Here is a 12598-nt window from a genome sequence, read left to right on the forward strand (position 1 = left end):
AATCTTGACGATACTGATAATTAAAATTTTGTCTGTTATTAAAGTTCTGGTGGTTGTCGTTCCTGAAGCGTCTATTAGCTTTGCTATTGAAATTGCGTGCTGATCGTAATTGCTGTATGTATGTTGACCTTGGTTATTATATGAAAAATTTTTGTTTATAAAGGAATAATCCGATTGCTGCACTTCCAAAAGCTGTAACAGATCTCTAAATGCCGAAATATTTTCTCTCTGCTGACCCGTTAAGTGACACTCTTAATGATCGTGGTAATTTAGAAATACATAATTGAATAAGTGCAGATTCACTGTATGGTTCACTTAAGTACTGGTTTTGTTGGACCATGTGTTCAAAAAAATTGCGTGACAGTGGAAAAATTTGACGACTGCTGCCCTGGACAGCACATTCTCCAGATCTCTCACCAATTGGAAACGTCTGGTCAATGGTGGCCGAACAACTGGCTCGTCACAATACGCCAGTCACTACTCTTGATGAACTGTGGTATTGTGTTGAATTGCAAGGGCAGCTGTACCTGTACACGCCATCCAAGCTATGTTTGACTCAACGCCCAGACGTATAAAGGCCATTATTACTGCCAGAGGCGGTTGTTCTGGGTACTGATTTCTCAGGATCTATGCACGCAAATTGCGTGAAAATGTAATCACATGTCAGTTCTAGTATAATATATTTGTCCAATGAATACCCGTTTATCATCCGGTTTTCTTCTTGGTGTAGCAATTTTAATGGCCAGTAGTGTATTTGTACGATTTTTAATGCGTTGATAGCACTGGAATGGCGAAGTAAGTACATGTGTGGGTTGTAGCGACTGATGCTGTGCAAATTTTAGGTTATTTGTTTTGTTATTATGCAATTCTTGTATCTGTCAGCTAATATGAGAGACATAGTTTTCAATAAAATTAAACATTAAGGCACGAACAAAACCTAGCTAAGCAACGCAAGTACAAGAATTTGGATCACGATTTCAGCGGCAAGAAGACATCAAGGTTAAACTACGACAAGGAGAAGCTTTGAACTAAGAAGTATATCTAGCGCATCTGCATATGAACAACAGTGTTACTCCTCTAACAGTTGACATTAAATTTAATTTTATAGATAACTATGTTTTTCACGTTAGCACACAGATACAAAGACTGCACAATAAGAAAATTAATAACCTAAAATTTGCACAACACCAATCACTAAAACCCACACAAGAACTAACATCACCATTGAAATTCTACCCACGCATTAAAAATCTTATAAATGTACCCTTTACAAAAGATGAGGAAAATCTACTATTAAAAAAAGGACTTAAGAACAATCGTAAAAAACTATAAACATGGCCAAGTTATGAACGAAAAACCAAAATCAACTCAAAGTTAACATCGCTAACATAATAAAACAAGGAATAAAAAACACACATACAATCAAGATGCAAAAACGAAATATGAAACCCTTACAAAAGTAAGCAATAAATTGACAGACGTCGCCGTAGTTCACGTTTCCGCATTTACCGGACGCATGTCGGAGGGACATGAGTGCTGGACTAGTCCGTTGCCTATATGCCGGTGCTTATATACCCGCATCGCAGTCACGTTACGTTGCATATACGTTACTGCAAAGCCCCAAACGGAAATGTTTCGTTCGACCCGTATATAATGGGATCATGTCTAGTACAGCTTAAAGGTCTTCAAACCAACTTTTGGACTGATGACTTCTTTGTGTTACCTTTCTTTTTACCAATAATGCTATTAGACAAATTTAGATGTATTCATTTATTACGTTTTGCTAACTGTCATCGCCATATCAAAACTTATGATGTCCAATGAAACTTAGGCGTAAGCGAGGCATGCATTTTATTGCAACTGACACTGGAAATTTTAAGTTTCGATATGATGATGACAGTTGGATAAATGTTATAATAAATGAAAGTGCATAAAGTGATCTAATGAAATTGTTCGAAAAATTCATAACGATCAAAGACTCATTCAAGGGATTTATTACCTTTATTAATATGTCGTGAGTCATCAAAACTATCGTCAACAGATCACTGTATAGTACAAAAATACCGCAAAACTGGACGTTACTGATAGTAGTGCCCAGTCGTACAGAGTCGCTAGGGGTGACGAAACTTGCCTGTTTAACACCAGGAATGAACCGCAGCTGCGTCCTACGCCACACTCTTACCAAAAGCTTTGTTTATTGGCGTGAGACCTACGGATACTGGTTCATCTAAACTTGTGTGACAGAGAGGCGTGGCAGTGCCAGAGCAAGCTTTCTCATTCAGTAAGGAGAGAGATAGGAATAGCGAGGAATGAGGAGAATGGTAGAAAAGAAGTCATTGATTGTCTTTCCACATGTGCTCACACATTTGGAGCGCCCGCAGTCGCACGGATCAGCTGTGCGGCGTATTTCAAAAGCTCTGCCGGGGCTACAGGCGGTTGTCGCGGGATTTATCCGCAGCGGCAAGTGTCTGGGCTTTGCTCACAGCAGCTCCAGCCGCGCCAAGTACACAAGTTTGAGTATTTTCAGGCCGGCAGCAGTATGCGAGGTCAGTCCATTTGTAGCCTCACAAGAAAGCTACGCCAGTGAATGTAAAGCATCTGTTCAAGGAAAGTTGACTGTTCTCATAAACCACTTAAAGCCGTCTTGAGCTTGTATAAGGAATGCATATGCAGCAGGAACGCGTCATAGCTACAGCCGGCAACCTATCATACAGTGAGTGATTCTAAAAGTGCAACGGCTCGGATCTGTGTGATTCAGGGAAAAGCTGAGGTGGTGCAGTGAAGGAAAGTAAACGTTAGGCGCCCTTGAAAACCGAACTGCAATCAGTGATGCCGAAAATGTTGACCTACAGGGACCATCAGTGTCTTCTATGGTCGAGTAAAACAGCGTGTTTGGTCAGAAACTATTGCATCTGTAAGTAACATCATCCTAGTGTCTCACTGACTGGCGAACCCTGACCTCCCTTGCAATCTGCTTCCGCAACAAGACGTCGAGAACACACGTTTTTACAGTGACGATCGAGTCGGAATTCATCAATGGGTGGTGGTGGGCTTGTTTATGTCCGGTACGGGAAAGAGAGATTACGGTGCGAAACACCCAGTCAGCAAACTTAGCATCAGTGTCCTGCTTTGAATTCTAACCTCTACGCGACGGTCGCAGGTTGGAATCCTGCCTGGGGCATGGATGTGTGTCTATGATAAACGACAAATGACTAAGTTGGTGCGGTGACTGCCGGCCGTTGTGGCCGAGCGGTTCTCGGCGCTTCAGTCCGGAACCGCGCTGCTGCTACGGTCTCAGGTTCGAATCCTGCCTCGGGCATGGATGTGTGTGATGTCCTTAGGTCAGTTAGGTTTAAGTAGTTCTAAGTTCTAGGGGACTGATGACCTCAGATGTTAAGTCCCATAGTGCTCAGAGCCATTTGAACCGTCTGCGCGCACACGTGACCTCTGCCTCTCTTCCGCACCGAGCAACAGTCACGTGACCTTAGTTGGCCACTCCTTAGGCTAAGACCAACTGCGGAAAGGTTTTATTGACTCTCAAAATTGGCATGAAGTTCTCGTGGTCAGGAACTAAATGCCACGGCCTCTCCGCACTAAATGCCAAACACTAACGATGAAAACTCGGATTCGAGGGTGAGCTGCCTGGAAAGACCTCATCGTCGACAGGACGTTATACCCAAATCTTCTGGCTTTGTTCCGCCATCAGGATTCAAATTTGCCTTCCCCCTTCGAGCACACCACATCCTTATTCGTTATAGATCTTGGCTGCTGAGCAGTTGCAGTAGAGCTTGTGCAAGATAACTAGAGCAGTACATAGCTTATTGTCTCATTCGTTATCTTGTCGTAGTTACTGTAAAATTTGGCATTATGTATGGAACTTTACGAAACATGAATAATTTGCAATGCAAAATAGTCACTTTGAGTTTGCTTTTGGTTCATGTTAGGTCATTTACCGCTGCATACGAAATGGAGCTAACATACTAGATTTTTCTTTAAACTTGACCACGAGGTCTATATCTATATTGAGAAAATGGTTTGTGTATAGTGCACTGGCCCCCTTCCGATCGAGTGCGCAAACGAGTGTGTGAACGTATCCATCACATCTGTCATATCGTATAAACGGTTCGATGTACCAAAAAGAGTTTGGCAAATGACACCACGTAAAGTGGAGAGTATTTAGCCACATAGTTAACATGCGAAACATTCTTATCCACCGCGACATACGGGTGACTACAGAATTTTTCAATGAGTTCAAGCAATTTTCTTATTTACCATCGATAGCTGATTAAATGAGAATTAGTATGGTTTGTAACAACACAAAAGAAGAACTCGCGCTTTTGTTTTTATATCGCGCATGAACTTTTCATAAGCTGTTGTCCTTACTTGTCGTCACCTGTTTGTTTAATAAAGACTGTTTCAGGGTGCTATCGCAGTTGCAACTGCATTAGCGTGGTGAAACTGTGTAAACCCCGCCGTCTTTTGACAAGACAGGCAAAGAAGGTGTACGAGATAGGCGAAAACAAATCGCTCCCTCTGTTGAAATTTCAGCGCAATCGTGTACCCATCGTGTTTCTGCTAATAATCGATATACTTGTCAAATTATTGGTTATACTGGCGTAACCGGTTAATACGATCGATTGCAGACCCGCAAGCTATACCTTATTTCTGCCTGATGTGCGTTTGTGTGAGGGGGTTCAGTCGTAGAACCACACCTCCGATACCACACTGTCTCGTCCGCAAGGGAGCCCCCCCCCCCTCCCCCTCTCCACGGAGAGCACCCTCCCTACACTATCGTTGTCTCCACCCCGACGACGCCGTCTACGCTGCTACGGGCAAAATATTGTAATACTCTAAGCACTGTGTAAGCGATTGAACTCTTTCTAGGCCAGGTGGTGCAATGTGCCGATCACATTCCCCTCGGTGTTAAGTGCATTGTGGAAAAAAAGTTTACCGCTTAATTCAGAAGTCTTGATTCACCCAGCGCGAAGGTATTTTTGTCGAACCACCCATTGAACGTGATGGGGCAGTTTCCACTAGGATCGAGAGACGTAAGAAGTAGTAATCCCACACATTGTGCCCCGTGTTCCTGGTTTTCCTCCACTACGACTCAGTGCGTGCTTCCCTTTTTACGTGATACATTGTTGATTCAGCTTTATATTATAGGTAAGATAATGACTTACGTGCGTTCAGAAGGAATGATGAATTCAACGTTCTGAGTTATATTGTGCAGAAGACGACTATTTCATGAATAACTTTGAGTTCAAAATATGTACTACCAAGCATCAATGTTGCTCCAGAAGTACCTTCAGGTCGGTGTTCATCAGACGAAGTTGCAGAGTGTAGTGGTGACGATCCAGATTGCATGTCAGCTGCATCTCAAAGCAGGGTGAGAAAGGTTATGATAAGCTGTACAAGTTACGACCGCTTTTGTCTTTGCTGGGTAACAATTTCAGGTCTTGCTTCCAAGACAATCACGCTGCATGAAGTGTCACGCGTGGCAGGTTCTTCTATTTCAAGAATACGTCTTGCATCAAGTAGCGCCACCACAGTTTTCGGAAATCTCTTTTGTAAAAAACATCGTGATGTCTGTTAATGTTCTTATTCTGATGTAATTGTGTAACGTTTCACCAATTTTTTTTATAAAATTGTTCAAGAAATAAAATACTTGTGTGATAAGGGTCGAAATTTGTGTCATATTTATGTGTCTGAAACAGTTAACAGGTTTATGAAAAGGGTCGTTGCTACTCACCATATAGCGGAGATGCTGAGCCGCACATAGGCACAATAAAAAGACAGTCGGAAAATGAGATTTTGGCCAACAAGGCCTTAGTCGGAGATAGCATGTGTGTGTGTGTGTGTGTGTGTGTGTGTGTGTGTGTGTGTGTGTGTGTGTGTTCGTTTGTTCCAGAAGTACCTCCAACACGACGAAGGCTCATTTTCTGATAGTCTTTTTTGTTGTGCCTATCTGTTGCTCAGCGTCTCCGCTATATGGTGAGTAGCAGCTATCATTTTAATAGTATTGTTACACTCAATCCTGGCTTTCCCACTGTAGAGTTAACACGTTTGTGTGTTGTTGTGCCGCAGGTTCGGGGTGAAGCCGTGCACGGGCCGCGTGTCGCTCTCGGACGTGCGCATGCCGCTCATCTGGCGCGACACGGACCACTTCAAGAACAAGGGCGACTACCGACGCTTCGCCGTCTTCTGCCTGGCGCGCATCGGCACCGAGATCTACGACACCACGCTGCTCTGCCCCGTCGACCGATCGCTCACCGACCTCACCTTCCCCGACGTGCTCGTCTTGTTAGTACCCCCACTCTTCCTCTCTCTTTCTGTCACACACACACACCAAACTGCTCTAGCTTTCGTAGCAAGCAAACAATAGACATAAGATGTTTACATCCCATTGATAGTCCGACACTTGTAGAAAATACCGTACATGCAATGAGCCCTGGAAGAATTTCTCCACTATTAGTCCGTGAGACGAGTGATTGGTACTGACAGTTCCGGCGGGCAGACGGTGCTGTTGCCCAACGTGGCTCACAGCACGCGGCGCCCTGTCTGCTACACGCATTCTCTAGCAGCAGAAATAAAAGCGAGACAAAATACAAGTCGTATTGGTACACGTGAAATTATTTAAAGTTGATGCTTAAAATATATTAACTCGAAAACTGATAAGAGCTATTTAGTATAAGTATCTAAGATGCTGAAACATAATAAAGTTATTTGTTAAACTTCACAACTGAAATGAAAACTATTTTCGCAAGTTGTTGAACATTAGCAGTTTTGGTTTCCATTGTTAAGTATTAGCATTATTAATTTGTTCTACTACAAGCTACAGAATAATTGGTCAGTGTATTAAGAGTTGTAATCTGAAGAAAGTACTCATAACATGGATGATCTGGTTGTAGATCGATAGCAAACTCCCTCCTTACATTCCTGAATACGTTGTAGTTACCGTAATGGAAAAATACCACTCACATCACTGTCAGAATCTGATTTGACATTGTCTTCCTCAGCACTACTCGAACTATCACTGCTCTCTCCCAGATGTATAATTAAATTTTCGATGCATTCTTCCACAACCCCTTCGGTTTTGGCCGCCTCTCTGATGGCACTTGTAGTGCTGTTTACAATTTTAGCCCACGTCTCGCTTGTCACTTTATTGATAGCTGCTGTAAGGAGAGTTTCCACTTCAGAGATCGTGAATTTTTTATTGTTTGCAGCAATGTAATTTTTTATTTGCGCCCACACTCCTTCAATTGCATTGAAGTGACAGTGGTATGGAGGAAGCCGAACGATTTCATGCCCGTGCCTTTTAGCAATCTCGTCAATTACATATGTTGGAAATTGGGGTTTCTTTTGTGCCACAATTTCGAGCAGTTCCGCCTTCCTTAAATCTCTGAAATCTACTTTTCGCCGTTTCAACCACTGAATGATATCGTCTTTTTTTGTTGCCAAGGTTGGTGCCTTATCGTGAACAACGGAATGATAAGGCGCATTGTCCATAACAATCACTGATGGACTTGTCAGATTCGTCATAAGCGATGTCTCGAACCATTCTTGAAATACTACACTGTTCATTTCTTCATGGTAATCTCCCGTCTTTTTTGACCGAAACATTTTCAAGCAGTTTGGCACAAAACCTTTCGATGTTCCTGCATGTAAGACAATAATACGCCCTCCTTTGCCAACAGGCACTGCCATTGTCCCCTCGGGCGTTTCATCATTCCAGCCTCTACGTAAAGAATGGCTGGCATTGAGCCAAGTTTCATCTAACCACACTATACTTTCGAATTTCACACCCATGATCCTGCGCAGAAATCTGCACCGCCATGCAAATACATCTGTCCTTTCCATTAATATTTTGTGTCCGTTAAGCAGTGAATAGCTGAAGCCTATGTCTTTCAACACTGTACGCAATGAAAATTTGCTCCCTTTAAAAAGATCGTCTTTCTGAAGCGACACCTGTAATTTAGATAGAGTGGGATGTTCCCTTCTCTTATAATAGCTGTATATATGACGACGAATAGCGTCTTTCTGAAAATCGTCCAAAGCTGTCACCTGCTTATTTCTCGGTCGCTTCTTTCCTGGTGTGTGCAGCTTTGTTGTGCCACTATCGTCACAATCTACACTATACTGTTCTTTCCCTATCTTTACAACAGTGTTCTTACTTATTTTCAATGCTGCTGCAGTTCTCTTCACAACCTGAACACCAGGAATTAAGGGCCCACCTTTGTCCTTTTCTTTCTCAAAGTAATCCCTCACAGAGCACACGAATTCACAGGCCTGGGTGTGTAGCACACTTTTCTTCCTCCGTTTCACTTCTTGTGTTGGGCTGGTACTACCCGCCACACTAGACATTGTTTACAACGAAACATAAACAAAGAAACACTAAAAACAACAAAAACGAAATAAACTGCGAATTCAACTTCAGACAAAGGACGAACGACCGCACCGCCTGCACGCGAGACACTGGTAAGTTTCATAAGCGCGCGCGACCGGGTTTCAGAGCGGCAACGTGGCCCTTGCTACCCGCTCAAAGTCAGGCCGTCATTGGCTGCCTGCCTGCGGTCGCTAGGCAACGGAAAGACGCCACCGAGCTGTCAATACCAAAGACTCGTCTCCCAGACTATAGCCATGCACATGTAGGTTTTTCACTTCAAGCAAATGCCCAGATGGTGCACGTTTCCTTCCACGTAGTTCACCAGTCCAAAATCTTGCGCTCTGTCTCTAGTGATATCCTCGTTGACACAGTGATAAATCCTTACTTCTTTACAGTAAATGCACCCAACACTCCGCCCCCTCCCCGCCCCCCGCCACACACACACATGAAGTCCGGGAACACTTTCAATTATTTATTGCACTAGAACAAAACATTGTACAGATATCATACATATGTCATTTTGAAGAGAAACCCTGAAAGTTTTTTTTGCATGTGTACCGTCACAGCGTAGTTTGGTAATTTGCCTATAGTCAGCAATAGTCGCAAACATGGCGCGTTCAGGTGCGGAGCGAGCTTTCTGTGTGTTCGAGTTCGACAAAAACAAGTGTGCTACAGCCGTTCAACGGATGTTTAGAACCAAGTACGGTAAGAAGCCACCAACAATGAGGCCCATTTACCCCTAGCACAACAAATTCGTTATGATGGGTTGCTTGTGCATGGCAAAGAGAAGCGGACGTCCCAGTGTGAATGAAGTGAATGTGGTGCACGTATGAGAGACATTCATAAGGAGTCCAAAGAAATCAGTGTGTTATGCATATTGTATGTTTGTAAAAAAAAATTTCAGAGTTCCTCTTCAAAATGCAATATGTATGACATCTGAACAATGTTTAGTTCTTGTGCAATAAATAACTGAAAGTGTTCCCAGACTTTACGTACATGTATATGCACATACACAACTGAGAACATAAAAAACTACACCCTTTCTTTGGTTTCAATCCACCCAAGATTTATTATTTCAATAGTGCATATGGAATACATTAAATGACCATTCTCCAATGGAAGTATTGCATTGTCAGAAGAAAATGTATGTTCCTTGTTTCTCACAGATGCAGTTCTGTTGCAGTACAGGTAACAGGTTGATCGGAGTTTGGCGCGGCAACTGGAAATGTATGCTAGAGCTGAAGTTCACGGGACAGTAAGATTCATGTATACTAAACCTCTAAATTGCACACAGATTTGCCACGAAATTTTGATGATGTAGGGAACAAATACAGTGTCCCGTCCAATGATAGTGGATTGTACCCACCCCTGGACCGACACCACAGAGATGTGGTTATTGCTAAATGGGAAGTCCAGGTCTAGCACTGTGCAATTACCAGATTTTTTTTCCACAAGACGAAAGAACGTCTGGGACAAATGAGATTTTCCGACAATGTGAATACACATAGTGTTTCTCGAATGGCTACATGACTGAGGATCTGGTTTCTGTCATTGAGGAACTGACCGACTGATCGAACCTTCCCATTGTTGTTTACAGAGATCTGGTAACTCCGTTGGAAAACTGCATCATGTACACTGTTGGGAAGAAATTAGTACAGCCTTTTAGAGGTACCCAATTCATTCAGGACTTGTTGCAATACTGCATATAGAGTATTTGAAATGATTACATTTGTACATCAACAACACAAGCCATTATGTGGTATCAGGTATTGGCCCATGCTGAAACCCTCATATCAGTTCACAGTGCTGGAGTTGAATCTCACATGCAGTCTATTGTACAGATGATGAATATGGTTCTGGGAAAAGTTATGCTGTGCCTCCTCGACCTTTTCACATAGTTCAGTTAGAGTTGTTCGTTGACAAGTCAGACGAGTCACTTCTCCGACTGTAATATCCGATGCGTCCTCAAGTGGAGGCAAGCCCGGAGATTGTGCTGACCAAGGAAGTTGCTGCGTGTCTTGCAGAGCATGTTGAGTTTCACGTGCAGTGTGGAGGCGAGCATTATTGTGTTGGAACAGTACATCATCTTTCTAACGTAAGAATGTATAGAGCGCTGTTTAGTGTCCCCTCCAGAAGCACCAAAGAGGAATGAGAATTGTAGCTTATTGCTCCCCAGATCATAAGGCCAGGGATGGGGCTGGTGTGTCTTAGATGAATGCACTCAGTGTTCATCATTTCTACATTGTATGCACAAATGACTATCACTTGCATGCAGGCAGAATCTGCTCTCATCGCTGAAGACCATGGCATGCCATTCCATCTTCCAAGTGATCCTCTGACAGCACTAGTCGAGCTGTCTACGTCGGTGCTGTAATGTGAGTGGAAGACGAACTAGAGGTGTGCATGGGTGTACTTCCACTGCTATTAACCAGTTCACAACAGTTTGTGTTGACACATCTGGGCTCACAAGACCTCTTATCTATGCCATGGTAGCTCTTATCATTTGTCACTACTGGCCTTACAATACACGTCTGTGCTGTGTGGATGTCCATAACCTCATCTACAGGTATGAGAATGTTCAGGTGACCATGGATAACTGCATCATTCCACAACTGAAGCATCACATCCAACTTGGGTGGCAATTCTCTGAAAGGACCATCCTACTATTCAGACAGCCACAATCTGAATCCTTTCAAACTTGCTCAGTTGGCTGTAGGAAGCACAGGTACATTTCCTTGGCGTGGTTTCCTGCTTGCTTGACACATTTGCACTGCACTGCGCCCTCTAACTGTGAGAATTTCCTATTAAAGGATAGACAGAGATGACACTCAGGTAGCTATGTCACAATGCTATCTGTTGGTGGAAATTGTTATCAATAAATCTACTATCCACTAGGCAGCATATGCTATCATTGGAACAAAATTGATTTCATGTTTCCAGATGTACTAATTTTTTTTTCTGTCAGTATTATTATCCTCATTTCCACCTCACGAGCTGACAGTACAATAAATTCTGAAGATCCTTGATCGTGTTCCATTAAATGCTCTAATACTGGAACTGGATTTCATTAATTCACATCTGGTCAGACCACATGGACAACACTACTGTTTCATGAATTGCATCCTGTATTATAGGGACAGGAAGGAAAGAAAATTAGGGTTTAACATCTGACGACATAAAGATCATCAGAGATGGGACAAAACTCACATTGCTTCAAGGATGATAAAGAAAATCATCCTTGTCCCTTGAAAGGAACCATATCGCCTGAAGTGACTTAGGGAAATCACGGGAAACCTAAAACTGTATGGCCGGATGTGCATTTGCACTGTCTCCTTTCTGAATGCGAGTCCAGTGTGCTAACCACTGTACCACATCACTCAGTTTTTAGGGACAGGTTTCATAATTAAGTACCTGATAATTTAGTGTGCAGGTCACAAACTAAAGCAGTAAAAGGAAGATCTATTCTATTGTGACTTTTCTGGAAGATTTCGCTGTGACAACAGACTACGTCATTCTACACAACTTCTTTGTACACCCGTTAGGTACTAGTGCCCTATCCTGGTGTGTGCTCACACTAACAAAATTTTGTGTGTATTTTGATTTTCTAATGGCACACCTTTCTACAATTCTTCCATTTATGTCTCATCATAACTGAAAGTGTAGAATCCTGTAAACAACTGCAATACATGTAGTTCTATGTTTGAATGATACACACACTGTGGAAGTTGCACTTTCTACGGTTGTGCACAAGTATGTACACTGTGACCAGTTTTTAAGACTTCTACATTGCAGCTAATATTATCTCTTGACAACTATGAGAACATTTCATTAACTGAACAGACTTCCGTTATCTGTCTCTTTCTCTTTGATATCTCCGGAGGTGATTTTGCTTTCTACTTTCCTGAACATTAACACTGACTGAGTAAATTCTGGGAAATGCATTAAATGTCTGCAATGAAATAGTACGACACTTCAGAGGCTTACTCGCAACAAAATGATCCTAAGTTACTTTGTTGCATATGGATGTTGTATTGTGTAATGCGTCACGACATAAAGTAGTATCCGAACTATTCTTACATGTTATCTTCTGTAACAAATAAAATCCAGAATTAATAATAAAGGATTCTGTATATAATGTAGACATTGAAACTAGAATTAAGTAAACTGTTTTCACCTTTTTTTATGCAACATGTTCCTCAAACTTGGAATTAGCAA

General features: G+C 42.4%; 2 protein-coding genes across 2 annotated transcripts in view; both read left to right on the forward strand.

Annotated features, from left to right (window-relative positions):
• Positions 1–12598, forward strand: part of LOC126464102 (rhotekin-like) — a 755639-nt gene that overhangs the window by 724045 nt on the left and 18996 nt on the right. The window lies entirely within an intron of this gene.
• The window catches only part of LOC126455673 (uncharacterized), a 29125-nt gene continuing 18845 nt past the window's right edge, over positions 2319–12598 (forward strand). Inside the window, exons 1-2 of the mRNA XM_050091477.1 lie at positions 2319–2503; positions 6085–6304. Coding sequence (XP_049947434.1) covers positions 2319–2503; positions 6085–6304 — 405 coding nt within the window. The remainder of the gene's footprint in view (positions 2504–6084; positions 6305–12598) is intronic.

This window comes from Schistocerca serialis, chromosome 1 (assembly GCF_023864345.2).
Source record: "Schistocerca serialis cubense isolate TAMUIC-IGC-003099 chromosome 1, iqSchSeri2.2, whole genome shotgun sequence".
NCBI classification, from domain to species: domain Eukaryota; kingdom Metazoa; phylum Arthropoda; class Insecta; order Orthoptera; family Acrididae; genus Schistocerca; species Schistocerca serialis.